Source organism: Trichosurus vulpecula, chromosome 6 (assembly GCF_011100635.1).
Source record: "Trichosurus vulpecula isolate mTriVul1 chromosome 6, mTriVul1.pri, whole genome shotgun sequence".
NCBI lineage: Eukaryota > Metazoa > Chordata > Mammalia > Diprotodontia > Phalangeridae > Trichosurus > Trichosurus vulpecula.
In genome coordinates, this window is record NC_050578.1 from 260,931,659 (window position 1) to 260,958,250 (window position 26,592).

General features: G+C 37.4%; 2 protein-coding genes across 2 annotated transcripts; one reads left to right on the forward strand and one right to left on the reverse strand.

The window, feature by feature from the left end:
- Window positions 1–3,460: 3,460 nt before the first annotated feature.
- On the forward strand, window positions 3,461–4,387 carry LOC118854204 (olfactory receptor 4C3-like). Its single transcript, XM_036764549.1, has one exon. The coding sequence runs from the start codon at window positions 3,461–3,463 to the stop codon at window positions 4,385–4,387; it is 927 nt and encodes a 308-aa protein (XP_036620444.1).
- A 17,670-nt stretch (window positions 4,388–22,057) lies between these two features.
- On the reverse strand, window positions 22,058–22,734 carry LOC118854521 (cyclin-G1-like). Its single transcript, XM_036764887.1, has one exon. It carries the CDS (start codon window positions 22,732–22,734, stop codon window positions 22,078–22,080), a length of 657 nt encoding a protein of 218 aa, XP_036620782.1. The 3' UTR covers window positions 22,058–22,077.
- Between the last annotated feature and the right edge of the window lie 3,858 nt (window positions 22,735–26,592).

The window sequence follows — 26,592 nt, forward strand, 5'->3', positions numbered from 1 at the left end:
TTTTTCAATGACTACATGTCTTTCTTTCTACCTTGTTTTAATGAGGAGATCCCTTGACAAGGCAGCATGATGAAGCCTCAGAGTCTTTTTTGGTATTGCTATATAAATATTATCAAAATGATCAAACATAGGATTCTACTAGGCTCAGTTTTCCCCTCAGGCATATTCAAAATTGGAAAGAATGTGATCTTCCCCGGCTCTGTGAAGGAAGGCCTGGGAAGTGTTTTAGTAGAACAAAACATATTTAGAGTTAGAAGGCTTAGGATTAATTTATGGCCCTGCCACTTCTCAGCTGTCTTTTCAAAAATGTCCTTACCATAGCATAGCACTAAAAATGCAGAATGGAGAGAGATTATATAAAGTATCTGATTCAATGAGTAAACTGACATTCAGAGAACTTAAGGTATTTGCCTATGCAGCTACATGACAGGTAGATTGTACCTGTGGATAGAAAGTCAGGGTTGGAATCAGGAAAATCACATTCCTGAGTTCCAACCTGGTCTCAGACACTGTCTAGCTGTGTGACCCTGGTCAAGTTTCTTACCCCTGTTTGCCTCAGTTTCCTCATGCATTAAAAGAGCTGGAGAAGGAAATGCCAAACTACTCTGGTATCTCTTCCAAGAAAACCTTAAATGCGTTCACGAAGAACCAGAGAAATCTGAAATGATTGAATAAAAAAAACAATGGACATGAAAGGCATTAAAAAGACCTGTGATTAGCTGTGTGACTTTGGGCAAGTCAATTAACCCCTATTGCCCTGCCCTCCCTCATCAAAAAAAAAAAAAAAAAGAAAGAAAGAAAGAAAAGAAAAGAAAAAAAAGACCTATGATCTGAGTTCAATGCCAGGATTTCTTTTTTTATTATTATTACACATAGAATCACAGAATTTGTGAGTTTTGGGGCAGCTCCCTAACCCGTCTAGTACACCCTACATACAACCTACATCAATAGGATTTTCCAATATAATACACTACTAAAGTGGTTACCAAAGGATCACCATTCTGCCTTTGATGTCTTACCATAGGCAAGAGGCTCAGTTAGAGGCTCAGTTTTCTCATTTCTACAACAGAGATAACAATATTGTGTTAACTACTCTTAGGGTTACCAAATATCTATTAAATGTGTAGCAAAATTTAAAGTATTATAAAGTGTGTCGTGTTCCATGATGACTAGTATTGATCCCTAAATTGCCTTAAAGTCTAAATACATGGTCCTATTGCTGGTAGATTGGTTTTCCTTTTTTCCCAATTACTCAATTGTTTTGTTACGTATACATGGCTTGTGAATAAATAGCATTAATTTGCATATACTTTTAGCTAATTCTGTGGAAAGGGGTTTCTAACTGGCAGTTGGAAGTTTCTGTCTTGTGATTCACTAGCTATATATACAACCAAGAAATAAACAAATTGAATTTAATATTTTATAATCACCATTCTTTATTTAATTTTACCTGAAGTTATAAAGTGTCATTCCCAAAATCCACCATATTGAAAAATATAAACATAAAAATACCACCAGTCAATAAATTGGCAAATAAATCTCACCATAAATATTTGTAACCAATTCAGATGAATTCCCAACTTATCCATGTCCAAAAATACATGACTCTAGAATTTTAAGTTCATAATTTATCTGGTATTTCGCATGTTTCATCTTCAGCTTTCTCGTATCACATTTTATCATTGCATTGGTGAAAATCCTAAACTATTTTCAAAGCACTTTTTTTCCCATCTACAATGTGCACATTTTAAAATTGTGTATATTTTTCCTCTTTCTGTTCAATTCACTCTACATCATTTAAGAGAAGTTCTCCCAATTTGCTTTGAAATTATCCATTCCATCACTTTTATGGCACTATAATATCCCATTAAATGCATAAACTTTAAATTGTTAGCCTTCTTCAATAGGAGGGCACACCTTTACTTTCCTTTTTTTAACTGTACCACAATTATTTGAATTTAGATGGTTGCTTTCTAATTTTCTTTGATCTATTTGAACTACAGCCTTAATAGTAGTATATCTGAGTACACAGATGTTTGAGCAGTTTAATAACTTTGATGTATAATTCAAAATTGCTTTCCATAATGATTGAGCTATCAACTTACTCCAATTTACTCTCTCTCTCTCTTTCTCTCTTTCTATAGATATAGATATAGATAGATACCAAAATAGATAGATATAGATAAAAATACATAGATAGATAGATACATAGATAGATAGAAGCTTCTTTTCAAGCACCTCTCCCCATATATTGGCAACCAATTGATCTAACCTAAATTTTAATGATGCTTAATTGCCTTGGTAGAATTTACAGAAGAATAAATTTTAATGATGACTAATTATTTGATAGAATTTACAGAAGCATAAGGAATCATATTTCATAATGACAAATAATCTATAAGTTCCTGAATATCCATGTCTATTAACATTTTGTCTCAGGGCAATCTGTTGACAGAACTGGGGCATAATAAACCTGTAGTCAGTCTTTTAAATCCTTTGCTGAGGAGATCCCTGGCTATGGATAGAAATCAAGATAAATATAAAATAAAGTAAATTTACTTAGAAGTGAGAGTATTACATAAACATCTGCTGTAAAATACCTCAGCATAACTATGCCCATTTCATCAAAATTAAGATGTTTAGCAAGATTATTTATAAATCACATTTTGAGAAAAAGAATAATACTTTCTCATTGACTTCTGTTATAAAAAGGAAACATTATTCCCAAATATTAGAGGTAATTTCTTAAAGTGAAATATGTATTTTTAATTGATAAAATATAAACCCTTAGGACACCTAGGTGAGGCAGTGGATAGAGAGCCAACTCTGGAGTCAGGAGGACCTGAGTTCAAATCCAACCTCAGGCAGCTGGCACTTACTAGCCATGTGACCCTGGGTAAGTCACTTGACCCTGATTTTCTCTCAGAATATGTACATGAATACATGCATGCACATGTATGTATGTGTGTATGTGTGTGTGAAGCCACACATACTCACACCCCACCTCCTTGTCATGTCATAGTATATATGTTGGAAATTGGCAAAACAATCTGTTTCCTATCTCCAACCCTTTACATAGCTAGCTGCTAGTGCCTTTTGTATAAAATTAGCTCTTATGTATTATTTAAATATTTTTTGTATACTTATGTGTTACCTTCCCTTATGGAATGCAATTTTTTCAAGGGCAGATAATATTTTGGCCATCTTTATGTCCCTGATATCTACCATGTAGTTTTTTTTTAATAAATGTTTATTGGAGGATTGATTTTCATTCATTTATGTGAAATAGGCTCTATAATATATTCCTTCTTGGCTATTTCATAGGTATATTGTGAAAAGGAATCTCACAATACAGTCAGAATGCTTGAAATCATTGGAAGATGCCTACATTTAGAAACATTCATATATCCTTGAGATAACGGCAATGTACAACTGGATTCACCGGCTGTGTAAAGGTCAGATGGCAAATAGGAATGTAACCGAATTTGTTCTATTGGGTCTCATGAGGAATCCTGAGATGCAGAAAGTCATATTTGCTCCATTTTTAATCATTTATATTATCACTGTCCTGAGTAATATGCTCATTGTGATCACCATTGCTTCTAGTCAGACTCTGGTCTCGCCAATGTACTTCTTTCTAGCATTCTTGTCTCTGATAGATGCTTTCTACCCATCATCAATGATCCCCAAAATGCTTGTGGATCTGCTCCGTGAGAAGAAAACCATCTCCTTCAATGCATGCATGACTCAACTTTTTCTAGAGCATTTTCTTGGGACTTGTGAGATTTTCCTCCTAATACTAATGGCCTTTGATAGGTATGTGGCCATCTGCAGACCTCTGCACTACACGACAATAATGAACCACCGCCTTTGCTGTTGTCTCATTGGATTGGCTTGGATGGTGGCCTTCCTGCATTCAATAGGACAGATTTTCACCATAGTCTGGCTTCCTTTCTGTGGCCCCAATGTTATAGATCACTTTTTGTGTGACGTTATTCCCTTGATTCAACTTGCCTGCACAGACACCTCCCTCATTGGTCTGTTGGTTATCGCCAATGCAGGGTTAATATCAATGATTTGCTTTGTTGTTTTGATGTTCTCCTATGTGATAATCCTTTGTTCTCTGAGAAGTTACAGCTCTGCAGGGAAACGAAAGGCTCTGTCTACTTGTAGCTCCCACATCACTGTGGTAATCTTGTTCTTTCTCCCCTGTATGTTCATGTACCTTCGACCAGTAACTACATTCTCCATAGATAAAACTGTAACTGTATTTTACACTCTTATCACCCCTATGTTAAACCCACTCATCTACACAGCAAGAAATGAAGAGGTAAAAAATGCCATGAGGAAGTTATGGGGTAGAAAAGTGGCTTCAGATTATAAATGAGTCTAAATATGAAGAACTGTGCTAATTTTTATAAATAATTTTGGAGGGTTGCAGTATTCTTTAAAAAAAATGCAAACATACTTAAGATCTGAGGATTTTTCCAAAATGACTATACATGATTTGTAAACTTTTCCCATCATTTCATATGAGAAATACAAGTTCCTGTTTTCTGATTGCAAATAGAGACAAATGGAAACATAAATATTGGGAAGATACATTATCATTAATGGTCAGGTGTTTTGACAACCTTGCACTATATAAATGTAAATTCTTATTATTTAAATCAAGTACCTATTCAGTTGTATTTGTTTACCAAATTTGTGAAATAAATAAAAAAAAACTAGATAATAAGCACTGGAAAGGCAGTAACAATTTTTTTTTATTTTGCCATGCATCATACTTTGCAAATATCAGTCACACTCATACATATAAATACTTTATTTTATCTTTTTTTTAAATAATGCTGGCTAAACTGCTGGATGCTTGGTGTTGTAGATAATTTTGCTTCTGATCATCTGTCCCAGAATTCAGGAATCCTGTGGAGGTCAAAATACCAAGCACAACTGCAAGATAATGAAAATAATCTGGGAGGACCCAAGATTGCTAACATGTCAACTTAGGGTTCTTAAAACTTTTTCCATCATAAACCCCATTTTAGAATCTGATGATGCTTGTGGTCCCCTATAACAACATGCTGCTTGCTGCTTCTGTGGATGTATAAGACCAATAACATCAGCACACAGAAGGACTGCCAGTACAGGTTCTTTGATTTGCTTTTCTAAGGAAAGCAACTTTAAGGGGTTAACAATCTCAGTTTAATTAAACATACGTATGTCATCCACTTAGTTCAGGGGAAAAAGCTGGCATCCTGAACTTCAGAACAAATACAAACGGAAATAACCAACAGAAAATATCAACAAATCAAGTAATACAAGCCAGTTGATAGGCTTCTAGCTTTCCGTCCAATATCTCAGCACATAGTTACCAGGGAAGCACCAACATCTGGGTTTTTAAGCTGAGGCAGGCATGGGGGGTGGGGTGGGAGGGCTCTTAACTATGGCTGCCCAGAATCTTGTCTAGTCAATTCACACAACACTCTTCAAGTGACTTAGAGGCCCAAACAAATGCTAATCTCTGAGTTTATATAGCCTTCTTAGGGCCTGAAAGGGCCACACCAAATCAACAAAAGGGTATGGGTGTAGGGCTTCACACCTAGTAAGCAAAGGGGTGTGGGTTTGGGGCTTCCCATGTCACAAGACCTAATCTAAGCCATTTGATTACTTTAGCATTCTAAAAGGGAAAAGAATAAAAAAAAATGTCCCACTATAATTACCATTATATCCCCTTCTCTGAGTAATATTCAATGTATACATACAAAATTTAAAGAAATAATTAGACTTAGACTTTGGTGAAAGTAGATAATCATGTTTTTTTTTTCTTTCTGAGGTCACATCCTCCCAAAAATCTATCCACAAACCTAGTTAGGAAGGACTGTGAATGCCAGATTAAGAACATTATTGGTCTTGCTCTTTGAGAATTGATTTAGAGTCTCTGAATTACTCTTTTTGAGAGCCACAAAGATTTTTTTTTATGTACATCTCTTAAGGTGTGAGTGTGTGTGTGTGTTTGTGTGTGTGTGTGTGTGTGCATGTGTGTGTTTGCATGCACTCACATGCTTGAGCATACACCTGCACATGCTCGTTTCTGTATTCTTATGTCTTTTGAAACAGCTGAAAGTCTCCTGGAATTAAGTGTTATGTTAGAATGGAGAGATGAATCTTGGGGAACCTTTATGCATTACAATAAGATGTGATTCTTTAGAGACAAGGACATATAATGAGAAGACATTAACCAATATATTCCTTTTACTTGTAAAAAGCTATCTCTTTTAATGGAGCACGTGATTAGAAATAATGGATGCAGAAAAACAATAACATCTCAATGAAATCAACTTCAGTACAACTCCAAATTCAATGAGGACAAAAGGGAAGTTTATGTAAATTATACGATTTGCAAAAAATTTTGATCCTTTTGTCAAGGTTTTTATACTTGGAAAACTGCTTAGTAGTGCTTGAACATTATAAGTTTTTCAGTTGTAAATATGTATTAGAAGTTTGATGTTAACCATTTTATCGATCAAAGTTACATCTGAGTGAATGTGCTCAAGAATTCATTTGATCTCATACTAGTAGATACTTCCCCTAGAATAGTGATACCTCAAATGTACTCTTGGTATTTGTCAGTCTCTGTTGCATATTTCTGAAGAACATAACATTTCTAAATGGGTATTTCATAGGTGCTGTTTTTTTAAAGGCTTCCTTAATATGCTTCAGTGTTTCCATAATGCCCTTCCCTGACCTTCTTTGATTACCAAATCTGGATACCCCAAGAGCTGGAATTCTCATCTTTTGTTGTTTTTCTCTCCTGTCCACACAGTGTATAAATAAACCTGGGACTTGATTACATGACGGTGGTTTTGCTGGTGGTAGTTGGTGATAATGAGTATAATATTAGCTAATGTCCATATATCACCGACTTAATGGTTAGGTGGCAATTACACCACTCAAGTAGTCATGTAAGGAAATAATGGAAGGCTATTTAATTCTGAGATGTTGGTTTCTTGAGGCTAAAAAAGTGGTTCCTAAATAAGTACAGAAGGAAATCACTTTCTTTCTTATCAGCTGTATAATGGCCCTTGCCTGACACCTTCCCCCCAGGGCTGTTTGGCTGAAATAATTATTTTAAGCTCATCATGCATTTTCATAAAATTGTCTGTTCAGTACGAATAGGAGGGTTGCTTAAGGTAAATGGCTCCGTTGAACCATTGTTGAATGATATTGCTCAAGTGGGGATGCATTCACTTATAAGGATTTATTATTCATGTGATTTGTTTCTGGAAGATTAGTATGTATTTTGGGAAAGAATAGATGGAGAGATAGAGATAATAGATTATAGGTAAGTAGAGTGAATAATCACACATAAATATGTAGGTAGTCTTTATTGATGAAAATATTTCTGCTAGACGTTCTACATACAGCTCTACTATTTTCATGAATAATATTGACCTATATTATTGTATAACACCTTAACACCAGGTGCTATAACATTATGCAACATATGCATGGACAGTTAATATGTTTTGAATAATGATTTTCTTTTGGGGAAAACATGATATATATATATATATATATATATATATATGTATGTATATATATACGTGTTTAATATATTAAATGATATAAGTACCTGAAATGTATGTGTGATCTGAAATTTACTAAGTTAAATGCTACTTTTAAAATGTCAATACTAACAATAATATTTTTGGTTTTGTATGAAATTGTCTTATCTTCAAAGAAAATGATTCCAATCACAACACTATTCTGTGCTATTATTTTCGAAGGTTATTTTGTAAATGATTCATGTATGATTCATTCAACATAATGAAGACTTTACTCTTATTTTTTAATATGTGGACTTTATCCATATGATAATTGTGAATTATATCTACTGTCCCTTTTTCATGAACAGTCAAGCTCTTTTTTTTATTGTTATCCATCTCTTTGCTTCATTTTCCATTTCTTCACTTATCATGTGAAATTCATATTTGTAACACGTACCACCCACCATGCATCTTTCGATTTTTACGTATAATACTTTCTTTCTTGTTTCTTTTCATGTGATATTGTATGCATGTTGATTAATAGTTCTGGATAATTATTGGATAAATATTAATATTAAAAGGATACTTTGCTTGATCAGCAAAAAGCCTTAGGATAGTTAAAAGCACTGGGTAACTTACCAGATGATATTCAGCTTATTCTACTATTTCTTCAGTCTGGTTCTAACTCAATACTAATCTTAAGTTCTGGTTCAAGATCTCTCTTGATCTTTTCTATCTCTATCCCTATTTATTTATTGATGACTTGATAAATGGCAAGTGATATGGAATAATGGTCTCTGCTTTCCCCTTGTTCAGTTGCAGTATATGTGGATGTATACATACATTTAAACATTTGTGTATGTACAGTACATATGTGTATATTGTATCATATATGTTTGTGTATCAATGTGTTTATTACATAAGATCCTCTCCATGGGTTCTATGGTTCTTTGGATGGATACACTTCTTTTACTTGCATACTATCCTTCTGACTCATCTTGACCTTACAATTCACTGAAACTCCCAGATTTTCCCAGAGTAACAGTTGTCTAGTCACTTTTAGTCCAACCCACACCAATCACACTTCCATCAAGCTATATCCATGCCATATGGCATGTGTGCAATCTTCCTTTCCACCCTTTCCCTAGATCATTTCTCCACCTAATTCTGAGATCAGAAATCACAATAGCACTGACCTTGCTGGCAATACAATTACATCATTTGCCCTATGACTCCACCTACTGACTTTTTAAAATCCCAGCCCAAAACATCTCTGCCTGCCTATAGCTCTCCCCATTATGATTTCTTCCCCTTTTAGAACATAAGCCCTTTGAGGAAAAGGATTATATTCCTCTTTGTATTTATACTTACAGCATTCATTTTGGTTTCTGAAATATAAAAATGCTTGTTAAATGATTGCTTACTCATTCATCATTCATCCATCCTATCCAGTTCAATTTTTTAGGTCAAATATAGTAAACTCTCTACATTCCAGCCAAACTGGCCAAGTGATTCCCTTTGAGTGCCATTCCATCTGCCATCTCCATACTCTTCAGAACCCTTAATTGATGCCTAGACTAATAGCCCTCCTAAGCTTGCTCTCTTAGAATTCATATCTCCTATGAACAGCAAACTTAGTATATTGTATTAAATTCTAGAAGTGACCGGAACAAGCTGAAGTTTATTGAGCAAGGGAAGGGGTGACTTGATCAGTCCTGACTGTAGGAACATCCATTTGACAGGTGAGTGAAGGGTGGACTGTGGTTAAGAGATATTTGTGGCAAGGATGCCAACCAGTAAACTACGGTAATAGTCCATGCATGAGGGGATGAGGGTCTCTGATATAGATACAGATATCATATAATGAAAGTAAAATAACCAAACCTTCATAAGAGGTTGAGTATAAAGGATGAGAGACTGAAGAATCAATTATAATATATGCATTATGAATCTGAGTGACTGGCAGCATGATTCCTACTCCTCAGTAGCAGTAGGAAAGTTCAGAGAAAGAAGAGGTTACAGTGAAAAGATGAATTTCCTTTCAGATATGGATATCTTTTAGATGTCTAAAGGATTTCTAACTTGAGAGAGAAGAGGAGAAATGCTCTATCAGTCTGGAAAACCAAGACATAGCCAAATTGTGAAAGGATTTACATGTCAGAGAAGTTTATGTTTTGCCTTAAGACTAAAGAGAGTCACTGAAACTTTTTTCTTAGGGGCAAAGATAAGATCTATTTTTTATGAATATCAGTGTTTACAAGAGGAAAAAACAATTTTGCTACCACTTTGGCAAAATTCCTGACAAGAGCGATTATGAATTTTCTAGGGTCCTTTGTGGTCATTGCATCACCAAGTCCTAGAAGTGCCCGAAGAGCACATTAAATGTATTTTTCCATTTAGAGGAGAAATATATAAAAGAGAGACTGGGAGTTTTCACAAAAAGAATCATCCATAAAGGTAATATGTCTCTATCAACAATAGCAAATTTTTTTCCCTGTTTTTTAACTCTGAGCCTGCCTGCAGATTAAAGGAGAGAAAGAAGAGATAAAGCCCTATGATTCAAAGTATGTCTCCAACCTGAGCACTGATGTTCTAAAGAAAGGATTTGGAAGTGCTGTATTCAGGAGATTTAAAATCCAGGAAACTATGACCCACTGTTTAATTCAAAGTATCAATTACCCTAATTTTTTTCTGCTTTAAAAACACAATCTGTATTCTCTGGTATCACATCATGTTGATCTTCTAGTTTGTTATTTTTTAAGTTATTCATTTTATCAGTGATTAATTATATGCAGTACTAGAGAACCCTTCAGAGAAGGATATTTGGACTGATTGGAAAAGAAGACAATCTCAGACATATGGTGATTAATATTTTGCTTTTTTTTTCTTTTATCTTAGGCTAAGAATTTCTTATTGACGTTACAGATACCACCTAAATGAATGTTTCTGTAAACCTACAGGACACTAATTGGTAGAGTGGATAGAGCATTAGATCTGCTGTCAGGAAGAACTGAGTACAAATCTAGATTCAGTTATTTTTTTAGATGCATGGTCTTTGGTGACTAACTTAACCACTATTTGCTACAGTTTTTCAATGTATAAAATAGAGGTAATATTAACACATAACTCCCACAGTTCTTGTGACAATCAAAGGAGATAATATCCCTAAAAAGTTTTCAACCTTAAAGATATATGTAAATGCTACCTAATAATGGTGATAATGTATTTATTGTTGGTGTTTTGAGCAGAGTAACTACCATAGGTTTTAACATGTCTGCATTTGAATCTATTTTTTTACTTTATTTTATTAAGATATTTATTTTCAGTTTACAACACTCAATACCACATGACTTTGAGTTCCAGATTTTCTTCCCCCCTTCACTCATCCTTCCCCAAAATGGTATGGAATCCAACATGACTTCTACATATAACTTTGCATTGAACTTATGTAGAGAATAGTCAAGTGTAAAGAAGAATTATGATGAATGGAATGAATCATGTGAAAGAAGAAACAAAACTCCCCAAAAAACAAAAAAAAAAAAAGGAAAGAAAAAGGAAAGGAAACAGTTTGCCTCAATCTTCATTCAGTTTCCATAGTTCTTTCTCTGGATGTAGATAGCTCTCCCCTTCATGAGTCCTTTGGAGTTTTCTTTGAACCTTGTATTTCTAAGAAGAGCAAGGTCTATCAAGCTTAGTCATCACAGAATCCACATATCTGTGGTTGTGTTTAACGTTCCACTAGTTCTGCTCCACTCATTCAGCATTTATCATATTGGTTTTCCCAGGTTATTATGAAGTCCGTACCTTTCCCATTTCTTACAGGACAATAGTATTCAATTACCTTCATATACCACAACTTGTTCAGCCATTCCCAAACTAATGGGCATCCCCTTGGTTTCCAATTCTTTGCTACTACAAAAGGAACATCTATAAATATTTTTGTAGATATGGGTCCTTTTCCAACTTGTGTGATCTCTTTGGGATACAACACTAAAAGTGATATTGCTGGGTCAAAGGGTATGAACGTTTTTATAACTCTTTGGGCATAGTTCCAAATTGCTCTTCAGTATGGCTGGAACAGTTCACAACCCTACCAACCATGTAACAGTGTTCCAATTTTCCCACATCCACTCCAGCATTTATCATTTTCCTGTTTTGTCATTTTAGCTAATCTGACAGGAAAGATGTGGTACCTAAGAATTGTTTTGATTTGGTTTTCTGTAATTAGTAGTGATTCAGAGCACTTTTCATATGCCTATAGATGTCTACAATTTCTTCCTCTGAGAACTGCCTGTTCAGTTCATATCCCTTGACATTTTTCTCAATTGGGGAATGACTTGTGTTCTTATGAATTTGGTTCACTTCCCTGTATATTTTAGAGATGAAGCCTTTATCAGAGACATTAGTTGTAAAGATTTTCTCCCAATTTTCTGCTTCTCTCCTAATTTTTGTTTTTTTTGGTTTATTTTTTCTTGTTATTTATTTATTTAAAATTTTTAATTTTCAGCATTAACTTTCACAAGAGTTTGAATTACAAATTTTCTCCCCATCTCTACCCTCTTCCCACTCCAAGATGGCACATATTCTGATTGCCCTGTTCCCCAGTCAACCCTCCCTTCTGTCACCCACTCCCCTCATCCTCTTTCCCCTTACTTTTTTGTATGGCAAGATAGATTTTTATGCCCAATTGCCTGTATATATTACTTCCTAATTGCATGCAAAATTTTTTTTGAACATCTGATTTTAAAACCTTGAGTTCCAAATTCTCTCCCTTCTTCCCTCCCCACCCACCCTCCCTAAGAAGATGAGAAATGAAACATAGGCCCTGTGTGTGTCATTAAGCAAAACCCTTCTACAATACTCATGTTGTGAAAGAATAACTATATTTTGCTGCTTCCTATCCTTTCCCCCTTTATCCAGTTTTCTCCCTCTATTCTGTCCCTTTGCAGCAGTGTTTGCTTTTGATTACCTCCTTCACATATCTGCCCTCCTTTCCATCATCCCCCCTTTTTTATCTGCTTCCTCCTTCTATCATGTGGGGTAAGATACCCAACTGAATGTGTATGTTATTCCCTCCTCAGGTCAAATCTGATGAGAGCATGATTCACTCATTCCACCTCAACTGCCCCATCTACTCTCCCAAGAGGACTGCTTTTTCTTGACACTTTTATGTGAGATAATTTTCACCGTTCTATTTCTCCCTTTTTCCCTCTCTCAATATATTCCTCTATCATCCCTTATTTTGATTTTTTCATCCCTTTATATTCAACTCACCTTGTGCCCTCTGTCTATATATATAATTTCCTTCAGGTACCCCAATACTAAGGTCTTATGAATTATACACATGAATTACAGACATCATCTTTCCATGTAGGAATGTAAACAAAACAGTTCAACTTTAGTAAGTCCCTTATGATTTCTCTTTCTAGTTTACCTTTTCACGCTTCTCTTGATTCTTGTGTTTGAAAGTCAAATTTTCTATTCGGCCCTGGTCTTTTTGTTGAGAAAGCTTGAAAGTCCTCTATGTTGTTGAAAATCCATATTTTGCCTTGGAGCATGATACTCAGTCTTGCTGGGTATGTGTTTCTTAGTTTTAATCCTAGCTCCATTGACCTCCAGAATATCATATTCCAAGCCCTTTTATCCCTTAATATAGAAGCTGCTAGATCTTGTGTTATTCTGATTGTGTTTCCACAATGCTCAAATTGTTTCTTTCCAGTTGCTTGCAATATTTGCTCCTTAATCTGGGAGCTCTGGAATTTGGGGACAATGTCTTTATGGGATCTTTTAGAGAAGGTGATCTGTGGATTCTTTCAATTTCTATTTTACCCTCTGGCTCTATAATATCAGGGCAGTTCTCCTTGATAATTTCTTGAAAGATGATATCTAGGCCCTCTTTTTGATCATGAGTTTCATGTAGTCCAATAATTTTTAAATTATATCTCCTGGATCTATTTTCCAGGTCAGTGATTTTTCATATGAGATATTTCACATTGTCTTCCATTTCTCATTCCTTTGGTTCTCATGTAGTCATTAGCTTCCACTTGCTACAGTCTAATTTTTATGGTAGTATTGTCTTCAGTAGTCTTTTGGACCTCCTTTTCCATTTGGCTAATTCTGCCTTTCAAGGCATTCTTCTCCTCATTTGCTTTTTGGAGTTCTTTGGCCACTTGAGTTAGTCTGTTTTTAAGGTATTAATTTCTTCAGTATTTTTTTCAGTCTCCTTTAGCCAGTCTTTGACTTGTTTTTCATAGTTTTCCCACATCACTCTCATTTCTCTTCCTAATTTTTCCTCTACTTCTCTAACTTGGTTTTCCAAATGCTTTTTGAGCTCTTCCATGGCCTGAGGCCAGTTCATGTTTGTTTTGGAGTCTTTTGATGTAGGCTTTTGGACTTTGTTGACTTCTTCTGACTGTATGTTTTGTTCTTCTTTGTCACCAAAGAAAGATTCCAAAGTCTGAGTCTGAATCTGAGTCTGTTTCTCTGCCTGGCCATGTTGCCAGCAAACTTACTTGACCCTTGAGTTTTTTGTTGGGGTATGACTGCTTGTAGACTAGAGAGTACTTTGTCCCAAGCTTGAGAGGCTGCACTGTTGTTTTCAGAGCTATTTGTACCCAGCAAGTTCTGCCACACCAGCACTCTGCCTCCCCCAACAACTGCCAACTCAGACGGGACTCACGTCTAAGCTGCCTCTACACTCCTACTCAGATCTGCTATTTATTTCCTCCTAACAGTAGGGCCTGGGGCCAGAAGCAACTGCAGTATATCTCAGTAAGCAGCCTCAGAGCCTCATCACCTCCACTGCCCCCGGGGCAGTGGCCAAACCATGAACTCCTTTCACTCTGGCTCAGCAGCTTTTCCCACTAACCTTCTCTGTTGTCTTTGGTGTTTGTGGGTTGATAAGTCTGGTAACTGCCACAACTCACCGATTCAGGGTGCTAGGGCCTGTTCCTCCTGGTTCCCAGTCTGGTTGGTCCAGGAGTGGCTCAAGCTGGACTCTGCTCTGCTCTGCTGCCAGTTCCATGTATAACCCTTACCCCGAGACCCTCCAGGCTGTCCTGGGCTGGAAGCCTGCTTCCCTCTACTATTTCATGAGTTCTGCAGTTCTAGAATTTGTTCAGTACCATTTTTATAAGTGTTTGGAGGGACCTGGGGCAGAGCTCATGCAGGTCCCTGCTTTCTAGCCACCATATTGAATCTGCCCCCCAAATGTGTTTCTTATAAACAGCATAATGTAGAATTATGGTTTTTAATCCAGTCAGATATCTCCTTCTGTTTTATGGGAGACTTCACCCCATTCACATTCACAGTTATGATTACTATCTGTGCCTTTTCCTCCATCCTATTTCACCCTCCTTTATGCTTTTATTTCTCCCTTTCCCCTTCTCCTCCTCAACAGAGTTTTGCTTTTGACTGCTGCCTTCTTTAGTTTACCTTGCCTCTTGATTCCCCTCCCTTATCTTACTCTTTTCCCCTTGCCACTTCTCCCCTACCTTCTGACCAGCCCCCCCCCACCTTTTTTCCCTTTTCCCCTCCTACTTCCTGTAGGACAAGTTACATTTCTATACTTATCAGTGTATGTTATTCCTGTCTTGATCCAAATCCAATGATAGTGAAGCTCAAATACTGCTCTTCTTGCTCCCTTCTTTCCCTCTACTACAATATGTTTTTGTGCCTCTTCATTTGGTGTAATTTACCCTTTTCTACTCCCTCTTTACCTCTTCTCCCAGTACTATCCCTGTATATCTCTTAATTATATTTTTATCATTATATCGGTAATTTTATACAGCTACCCACAGTCTATGAATATCCCTTTTAATTGTCATAAGTATACTTTTCTCAAGATTGACATATATATATATATATAATACACATATATGTAACATATATCAAACAAAATAATGCTATATAAGGATGTAACTATTTAGCCTTATTGATTAACTATGGTTTTTCCCCCATTTTGCCTTTTTTATGTATCTCTTGAGTTTTGTATTTGGAGATTAAATTTGCCACTGAGCTCTGGCCTTTTCATCAGGAAGGTCTGGAATTCCCTTATTTCATTGAATGTCCCTCTTCTTGCCTAGTTTTGCTGAGTAGTTATCCTTGGTTGTAGTCCAAGCTCCTTTGCCTTTCACAATATCACATTTCAATTTCTCCAGTCATCTAATGTAGAAGCTGAAAGATCCTGCATGATCCTGAGTCTAAATTCCATATTTGAATTGTTTCTTTCTAGCTGCTTGCAGTATTTTCTCTTTGACCTGGAAGTTCTGGAATTTGGCTATAATATGTCTTGGAGCTTTCAGTTTGGGATTTTTTCCAGGGGTTGATCGATAGATTCTTTTTATGATAATTTTTCCTCTGGTTCTAGGACCTCTGGGCAATTTTTTCTTAAGGATTTAATGGAAGATACTGTCCAGGCTCTTTTATTTCATTATGGCTTTCAGGTATTCCAATAATTCTTAGATTTTCTCTCCTGGATCTACTTTACAGGTCAGTTGTTTTTTCCAATCAGATCTTTCATGTTTTCTTCTATTTTTTCATTCTTTAGATATTGTTTGACTGATTTTTGATGTCCCATAAAGTCATTAGCTTCTACTTGCCCAATTCTAATTTTAAATGTTTTGTTTTCTTCCTTTAACTTCTCTATCTTTTTTTTTTCCATTTGGTTGATTTTACTTTTCAATGAGACATTTTCTCCATTTATATTCTGATAGTCCTTAACCATTTCACCCATTTTACCTTTTAGATATTTGTTTTTCTCATTGATATTTTTTTTTCCATTTTTTCTTTTACCTCTCTAATTTGGTTTTTAAAGTCCTCCTTGAGATCTTCCAGGAATGCTTTTTGGTGGGAGACCAGTTCACTTTCCCTTTTGAGGTTTCAGATGTAGGTGTAGTGTCCATGCTTTCCTCTTCTGAATTGGTATTTTGGTGTTCCCTGTCTCCATAATACAAATCAATCCTCTTTAGCTTTTTAGTGTTTTTTCTCATGGTGTTTATTTTTTCCTCCTGGTTTCTAAAGTGGATCTCTGCTTCCGTGGCTCAGGGGGCTCTGTCCCAAGTTTCTTGTGTTGGGATCTAGCTTTATGTGCTATGGCCTCTGGTTTTGTGAGGTGTGGGGAAGGGGTGGTCTGGCTGCTGGGGGTCTCCTTTTCCCCAGGACTGTTCTATAGGAGGGGTAGTCTCAGCTCATGCCTGTGTTGGTGTCTGCCACTTCCCCCGACTATGCAAAGGCACATCTGGTGTCCTGGCATTGATATTTGTTAGCTCCACCCCCTAGGGCTCAGTTACCCTCCTTCTGCTGAGGTGAGGGCTGCTGAGATACCTCCCTTCCTGCACCAGTCTCCTCCCACCACCACAGGAAGGCCCCTCTCCCCCACTTCTCTTGCTACTGAAGCCTGGCTTCTGGCTCTTCTGTTTCTCTTGAAGTATTATTCTCTCAGTTTATTCAAGAGAGGGAGGAAAGCCATTTTACCTGCACATCATGGCTCCAGGAAATTCAAGAATGTAAGTTTCAAACCTTTAGACTGTGGGTTGCTGGCATCTGTGGTAGCTGCTCCCATGGGCACAGGCTGTGTGCTCCAACAGACTCCTGTCCTGGACTGAGAGGCCTGGGGCTCAATTGCACTGTAGCCAGTACTTCCGCCATGGTCCTGTTCCTGCTCCAGTGTTGTGCTCAACCAGTGACCTCCCAGACCCAAGTGCTGGCTGGATTCCTGTGCTGTTCCGGGTAGGTTTGGTCTGATGCCATTCTGTGTGCTGGGTGCTCCTACCCCTCTCAGTCTACTAGTGGGTTCTAAATCTCTCAAATATGCTCAGATTCACTTTTTAGATGTATCTGACAGAATTTGTGACAGAGCTCCAGTAGTTCCATTCTTTCACAGTGCCATTTGGGTCCACCCCATATGCATTTGAATCTAGCCCTCTCTTCAAAGCCAATTCAACTTCATTGAATTGATTTTGATCTTTCTCTGAGGATGCAATTTCTAATGTGAATAAACAAAATCTTTTGTTTTTTTGTATTTCAATAGTTTTATTGAAAGGTCACTTTCTTAGTACCAGAACATAATGGTACTTTTTTTAGGTTACTTCAGCCAACTTAAGTTTGCATTGAGGAATTAGAAAGGAAATTCTTCAATGAATCAGGTGTTTAGGAGTAACTGAAGAGTGCATGTGCAAAGGCTTTACAAAATGAAGCATAAGACATGAGAAATACTGTGGTTCTTTGGTTTATCTTTAAAGGGAAGATTTTTTTCCCACAACATGATATCAAAGGGAAATTTGAACTAGTTATAGCTATTATGGAAATTAAACTATATAATGCACTGATTAACTATATGCTTTCCCAACCCTATATGTCAATTTAGATTCATTAACCTACAACTAGCCTTAAGTACTCCACCTGCCACATAATTAGTCATTCAAATTGCTGCTTACTTGAATCTGGATAGACAACTCACTTTAGTCTCTAAGTTGAATTGTTACAGGAGCACTGTGACAATAGCACACCCATATGTACTGCTTTTAAATACAAAGCTCTATACTAATGGTCCAGTTTCATACCAATAGTAATCCTTATTTAAAAGCTCTGAAGTGTTAGCATTAGCATATATTGCTTTAGAAGGGCACAGCTGAGGTTTCAGGTTTGCAAGACTACAAGAGTTGCTTGTAATAAAGAGAAATTTATTTGTTTTCTAAGGGACTAGATATTGAGATAAAAATCATTCTGTATAAAACTTTGTATACCGTATCACTTGTTCCCTAGGATAATGTTGAAGATCACTTAAATTTAACATGTCTGGGGGGCGGAGCCAAGATGGCGGCTGGTAAGCACGGACTAGAGTGAGCTCCGTACCCGAGTCCCTCCAAAAACCTATAAAAATGGCTCTGAACCAATTCTAGAACGGCAGAACCCACAGAACAGCAGAGGGAAGCAGGGCTCCAGCCCAGGACAGCCCGGATGGTCTCTGGGTGAGCTCTATTCCACACGGAGCTGGGAGCTGGGAGCTGGGAGCTGGGAGCTGGGAACGGAGTGGAGCAGAGCCCAGCCTGAGCGGCGTGGACGATCCAGACCGGAAGCCGGGCGGAGGGGGCCCTAGCGCCCTGAGTACGTGAGCAGTTACCAGACCCCTCGACCCACAAACACCAAAGACTGCGGAGAAGGTTAGTGGGAAAAGCTGCGGGAGTGGAAGGAGTTCGAGGTTCGGCTTCCAGCCCCGGGGGCAGCGGAGGTGGGGCAGCTACAGCTGTTGTTACTTCCGGCTCCAGGCCCACCTGGTGGGGGGAATTAAGTGGCGGATCACAGCAGGGGTGCACAGCCTGCCGAAGATCTGAGCCCAGTCTGGACTGGGGGTCCTTGGGGAAGGAGGAGTGCGGCTCTGACAGAGCTGGCACCTCCCCCCCAAACGTAGAACATAGAACTCTGTAATCTACAAGCAGTCATACCCCACTGAAAAACTCAAGGGTCAAGTTAGTTGGTTGGGAATATGGCCAGGACGCGAAAACGCGCCCAGATTCAGTCTCAGACTTTGGATTCTTTCTTTGGTGACAAAGAAGACCAAAACATACAGCCTAAAGAAGACAGCAAAATCATAGAGCCTACAACCAAAGCCTCCAAGAAAAACATGAACTGGCCCCAGACCATAGAAGAACTCAAAAAGGATTTGGAAAAGCAAGTTAGAGAAGTAGAGGAAAAATTGGGAAGAGAAATAAGAAGGATGCGAGAAAGCCATGAAAAACAAGTCAATGACTTGCTAAAGGAGACCCAAAAAAATACTGAAAAATACACTGAAGAAAACAACACCTTACAAAATAGACTAACTCAAATGGCAAAAGAGCTCCAAAAAGCCAATGAGAAGAATTCCTTGAAAGGCAGAATTAGCCAAATGGAAAAGGAGGTCCAAAAGACCACTGAAGATAATACTACTTTAAAAATTAGATTGGAGCAAGTGGAAGCTAGTGACTTTATGAGAAATCAGGATATTATAAAACAGAACCAGAGGAATGAAAAAATGGAAGACAATGTGAAATATCTCCTTGGAAAAACCACTGACCTGGAAAATAGATCCAGGAGAGATAATTTAAAAATTATTGGACTACCTGAAAGCCATGATCAAAAAAAGAGCCTAGATACCATCTTTCAGGAAATTATCAAGGAGAACTGCCCTGATATTCTAGAGCCACAGGGCAAAATAGAAATTGAAAGAATCCATCGATCGCCTCCGCAAATAGATCCTAAAAAGAAATCTCCTAGGAATATTGTTGCCAAATTCCAGAACTCCCAGATCAAGGAGAAAATACTGCAAGCAGCCAGAAAGAAACAATTTGAATATTGTGGAAACCCAATCAGAATAACCCAAGACCTGGCAGCTTCTACATTAAGAGATCGAAGGGCTTGGAATGCGATATTCCGGAGGTCAATGGAGCTAGGATTAAAACCTAGAATCACCTACCCAGCAAAACTGAGTATCATGTTCCAAGGCAAAATATGGACTTTCAATAAAATGGAGGACTTTCAAGCTTTCTCAGTGAAAAGACCAGAACTGAATAGAAAATTTGACTTTCAAACACAAGAATGAAGAGAAGCATGAAAAGGTAATCAAGAAACGGAAATTGCAAGGGACTTACTAAAGTTGAACTGTTTTGTTTACATTCCTACATGGAAAGATGATGAGTATGATTCATGAGACCTCAGTATTAGGGTAGTTGAAGGGAATATGCATATATATATATGCATATATATATGTTTATGTATATATATATAAGTGAATGTGTATGTATGCATGTATCTATGTGTATATGTATGTATGTGTATATATATATATGTAAAAGAAAGAGAGCAGACACAGGGTGAGTTGAGGATGAAGGGAAGATAGCTAAAAGAAATAAAATGAAATTAAGGGATGAGAGAGTAACTTATTGAGAGAGGGAGATAGGGAGAGATAGAATGGGGTGGATTATCTCCCATAAAGGTGGCAAGAGGAAGCAGTTCTAGGAGAGGAGGGGAGTGGGCAGGTGAGGGGGGAATGAGTGAACCTTGCTCTCATCAGATTTGGCCTGAGGGGGAATACCATACATACTCAGTTGGGTATCTTACCCCACAGGAAAGAAGAGGGAGGAAGATAAAAAAAAAAAAATAAAAGGCAGGGGGATGATGGAGTGGAGGGCAGATGGGGGTGGAGGTAATCAAAACAAACACTTTGGAAAGGGGACAGGGTCAAGGAAGAAAATTCAATAAAGCGGGATGGGTTGGGAAGGAGCAAAATGTAGTTAGCCTTTCACAACATGAATACTGTGGAAGGGTTATACATAATAATACATGTGTGGCCTAGGTTGAATTGCTCAACTTCTTAGGGAGGGTGGGTGGGAAGGGAAGAGGGAAGGGAATTTGGAACTCAAAGTTTTAAAATCAGATGTTCAAAAACAAAAAAACTTTTTGTATGCAACTAAAAAATAAGATACACAGGCAATGGGGCGTAGAAATTTATCTTGCCCTACAAGAAAGGAAGGGAAAAGGGGATGAGAGGGGAGGGGGGTGATAGAGGGGAGGGCTGACTGGGGAACAGGGCAACCAGAATATACGCCATCTTGGAGTGGGGGGGGAGGGCAGAAATGGGGAGAAAATTTGTAATTCAAACTGTTGTGAAAATCAATGCTGAAAACCAAATATGTTAAATAAATAAATTGCATTAAAAAAAAATTTAACATGTCTGTCTACAACTTTAATAGAATTTTATAATTAAATTTAAATGAAAACTATGCCAAACAAAAATAAATCTTTAAAATTATTGGATTATCTAGCAGTATAAGGCTCTAACAAAGTTGTTTATACTGCCTCAAAGACTAGTAACCCTGACTATACTAAAGTGCATCATACCATTTTTCTGAAGTTGATCTGTTTTGATATGAACTTGCATCACAGTTCAAATAACATCAATTAAAATCAATCACACTTTGACATCAATACTACCTATAATCAGTATACTGATCCAGACACTACTAGATTGGATCAATATTAACTGTCAGTCCACAGTATAATCTCCCATCCTTATTCTATGTTAGGGTTTCATATTTGAGTTTTAGTTTTTATAAACATGCTTCAAAAAAGATCATAATGTAGTCTCGAACACTTTTCCAAATGCAGCACATATAATCAATTTCCAACTATAGCCTGTTTTCCTCTCAAGTCTGAAAACATCAATTCTAACCTAGTTGCTATGTTTCAGGCTTCACAGCTTAAATCCCTTCTAATATTGGATTCCACAGTTCTGATGTGAAATTAGCCTTCAAAACAGTTGAATTTCTTCACCACAAGAATCCTATTACAACCCAGTTTCAGGGACTGTTGGAAGATGAGTGATTTTGTAATAACTATGCTTCAATTGACATGCACTATGTCCAGATACAATCAACTTCAACTTCTGAACATTTGGTTTAGAACACTTGTTTGATGAGTATTCAGTTAGGCGCTTTGCTACAAGTTCCTGCCAGAAGGTCAGATCCCTGCAATTTATCTTGGAATGTTTCTGAAGTCATTCTACTCCTTCTGTCAATTCTATAAATTTCTGTGCTTGAATCTCCAGTGCAATTATAGACAATGCCAATACAGAAGACTTTGCTTTAGAAAACATAATCCTACAGTGGCATGCCTTAAGCTGAGATTCCAGTCTTTCAAAACTTAGGTTCTTTCTCCTTTCAAATGGTAAGTTTTCATGAATGAGTGAATAATAGAGCTGTAGAAACTGAAAGGCAGTAGTAGTTTTGACTTTCCAACACACCTTCTCTAACACAATCTTTTCCATTCTCATCAGGTCAGAGACTGTGAATTCATATTGGCTTATTTGTATCAGATCAGTGGCTAATGGGACATTTCTCTCTTCTGTTGATTTCACAGCCAGATAGAAGCAACTTAATCCCACACATCCAAGATATTTGGGCTGTACCTTCATTTTGGATGGAAATCTGTCCAGTAAATTCATAGCTAGAGAAAAAGTCTCTATGTCAAAACCAAAGAACTGAGTTAGGCTAAGAAGTTCTTTCACTTCGAAGTTCCTCAGTCTTGCTGTCATCCAAAGACCATTATCATGAGCAGATTCAATTAGTCTCAAGCCACAGACCTTTGGTGGACATCTGGACTCCTGCTGGTGCAGCAGTTTCTCAGTTTCAGTTGTTACCAGTGCCTCTATCATCTTGAGCTCCTCGCGGCAGCTCTTCCTCAGTAGCAAACCTCCCCCTCAGTGCCTGTCCTCTCCTCACCCTGAAAAATTAGTCCAAACATCCCAGATGATGCAGGAAGTATATAAGGGAGAAGAGAGGAGTGGGACAGGGTCGGGGGGGTGAAGGAGGGGGTTCATGGGGCAGTGGCTCCAGCAAGCTGAGAATGAGATGAGACCAGTCCCAGGCCACAGATCCCTGAGGCAGCTGCAGCAGGCTGGCCCAATAAACAAAATCTTAATCAGTCACAAGTCTCTTTCATTTGGATAAAGCCAGTTGTGACCAGTTGCAACCAGTATGTTATTTCCAAGCTAACTGGCCTTTCTAGGACTTTCTCCATACCAACCCTCTTCAGGAATCAGCATTTAGCTATATATACATTTCAACTATATTGAGCAGAATTCTTCTTTGGATTGTTTGTTGACAGCTGCCATTGTGGTGTTGATGTGAATAAAAATATTCACTTCCCATTCAATAGGGCCTTTACTTATACCCTTTACTTACTAGGTGCTAAGCCCTAGGCCCACACCCTTTCACTAACTAGGCTTGAGGCCCCAGGGCCTACACCAGTTTGCTAATTAGGTTATGAGAGGTGTGAAGAACTCAGGGTCCTAAGGAGAGGTGCTAAGACCAGACCCAATTGTACCATGCACTTAATTCTACCTAATCAGATTGGCAAGAATTGGGCCAATCAGAGACCTGAGTTCTAGCCAATCAGATGCCAGCTACAACTGTATATAAAGCGAGCCCAGAGTGTGAGAGAAGCAGAATTGAGAAGCAGACATCGGGAAGACATTGAGACAGCAGACATCAAGAGGGCAGACATTAAGAAAACAGAGATTGAGAGAGAGCCAGCTTTGAGAGAGACTGCAGAGCATAGAGTGCAGACAAGAGAATTGGAGAGATCAAAGAGCTGAGAATCTACAGCACTGAGAAACTGGAGAACCAAAAATCCAGAGAATGCAGGAGATTGCAAGGACTCTGAGAAGTGCAAGGGCTTTCAGAACTGTGAAGAGGACACAGGCGAGCAGATAGTTAGGATTCATGAGTAAATGTTTACAGGAAGGCTGTAGCATGGGGGAAGGTTACAGGATGACTTGGTTCCTTGCTATAATATTGTGTTATAATTTCCTTGATGCTACAGTGAGGTGGGCTTACTGGTTTTGGAATATAATAACCGCTGTATCAAATTGGGGTTGTTGGTCTTGGTATTGGATCCTCTGGTGTCTAAATAAATGTTATACTGACTTCTACCTAGAGAATTTTTCATACTTCATGATTCTGAACCCTACAGGCATGTTAATGGTCATCCTAAAGATCATGAATCTTGCCTTACCGATTCAGTCATCTACAAGAATGTTTGCTATGAATGTCTCCTTATCTAATTATATATGAAAGTCTATATTCACAACTTTTTCCATTCAACCTTCTTCTTCATTTATTGACAATGTGGTAAAGTCAGCTTTCTTGAAGACTTTGCCAAAAGGTTAAACAGTCTAGCATAATTTTACATCGTAAGGGCTTAAGATGTTTAGCAAAGCTTTGCTGAGTAGTACAGGTTGGTACTAAGGGAATTTTTGTCAGAAAGTCACTGGGTAAGGAAACACTGTAGTTATTAATTTATTATTATTTATTTATTATTTATTATTAATTTCTACTATACAGTGAAAAATTTGCAAATTTTCCAGAGTAGGGAATAGCTATATAAACAAAATGAAATCAAAGGTCACTTGAGGTATTAATGCAAATAAGTCTGAAGGCCATGGAAACTGATTTTGGTTGATTAGAATTAACATTGGTTTAAAAATTATACTTAAAAAAAAGGCCCAATCATCAGTTCACTTAAGGAGGTAAATTTACTTTTAATGCTTATATTGGGATAGGAAGGCACCAAATTCTCTTGGATTCTAAGTTTTATTTTTTTTTATTATTGTATATTGCATCATAGCTTCTTTATGATTAATTTGTTTTTGCATGTTTGATTATATGTTTTTCTGTGTGGAAGACAGACAGAGAAGATGACAACATATCTTGCTTTAAAAATCATTCACCTGATACTGGATATTTAAATTTAAAACATGGAAATGTATCAAAGACAAAAATATATGCTGTATACTTATAGCCACTAAGTTTGTCCCCAAAAATAAAATTTATCTCCTTTACTCCTTTGCAAAGGAGAACTATGGGTGAGGAACAGTCAATGCAATCTCAGATTCAGTATATTGGATAGTTTTTTTTTCTTCTTTTCATTCTTTCATTTTTTTGTTACAATGTATGGCTCACTCTGGGGATAGGAAAAATATATATTATAAAATGAAAGTTATATGAACTGAAACATATCAGTGATTTTAAAAATGAGTAGAAAAACAAAATTGATATGTAGTTGGTTTTTAAATAAGCTATGAGAGGTACTCCCTTTTACTCTGCTCAGGGGATGTTCCCATTTATTCAGAACAAATAAGTGTAAGATATAATTTAAACTTTCCTGGCTTCCCAATGACTATTCTTTATAATAGACACTGTGAGTGTACATATAATAATAATTTGGGTTCTTGTCATCAGAATTACCATAGCTTCAGAAAAAGACAAAATTTCCCCCTGGAGAATGAGAAGACCAGCCTCCTGGTTTCCAGTGAGCCCTAGTATCTTCAGGTGGAAGTTTCCCTTCTTCAGACTGCTAACTTCTGGAAGTATTTTTCTAAAATCTTTGGCAACCCAGGAATGTGAGTAAAGTGAAAATGGGAACCAAAATGGCCATAGAGACGATAAGTCAGGTAACAGCAATGCAAGAACAAATAGGAATCTAAAGTACTCCTTTGTCCTTTCTGGGCTCATTCTAGTTTGAGGAAATAAGATTGGACTTACAATGGGGGAGAAGTCAGAATATTAGACCTAGGTTGGGGAGAATGGATTTTTCCTAGCATTTTTCCACATAGCCCATAAAGAAAAATGCTGACTAACTGGGAAAACAGTGGGTTGACCCAGGAAAAGGATTTGGAAGTTTTGGGGTAATAAAAATTCTCTTTATTCTAACTCTGAGAAGCTTTGAATGGAGAGAGAACCAAGAAAGCAAGCAGGATAATTCCTAGCAGATCAGGGAGAGGTAGATTGATTTGCATTTCAAAGCTATTGACTGCTTCCCAGAAAGGTGGAGATGTGAAGCATAAAATGTGTTATTTTTAATTTAAAGCTTAGTATGGGTCTGAATTTGAATTCTAAATTGTTTTTGTGCCATGTATTGTCTAATGTCTTGTCTGTGTGTTTAAAAAAAGTTTTATGTTTTATATTCCTGTAGAAGTTTTGAACTTTAGGAACAGAGAGGTTGAAAGGAGTTGATTAGCAAAATAAAGAGATCTCTGGAAAGATGTGGAGAAAGAAACCTGAGGTGGAGGACAGAGATAAGCTCCTTTAGCATGCAAATTGTTAGTCCATTAACTTAACTTCTGGATTTAAGATTGGAAAGAACTCCCATGTTTTAGGCTTTCAGTGGGAGATTAAGATTTTTTTTGGTGACAACCCTGGCCAAGTTGGAATACCAGACTGAAAATTAAATCATGAAAAGCAGCAGCTTTTAGATCTGAGAAGGAATCAGAGCCAAAGCAGCCCAGAGGAACAGAAAGCTGATAGGGGGAAGAAGGCTGAGGGTTCTGAATTAAGGATTATGATCCTAATTAGAGCCTAAAGGTTAAAAATCTGTATGTTTGCATTAAACTCAATGTATCTGACATCAGCCAAAGTGTTTTAAAACTGTGGAAGTAAATGGGCCTTATGTATGATAATGGGATGACGACTTTAGTGGTTCAGTGGTCTGTCCAGAAAGTGATTAAATTGTT

Excerpts from the sequence above, each read along its gene's own strand:
- LOC118854204 (XM_036764549.1), top strand. The coding sequence starts at position 3,461 with ATGGCAAATAGGAATGTAACCGAATTTGTTCTATTGGGTCTCATGAGG.
- LOC118854521 (XM_036764887.1), bottom strand. The coding sequence starts at position 22,734 with ATGATAGAGGCACTGGTAACAACTGAAACTGAGAAACTGCTGCACCAG.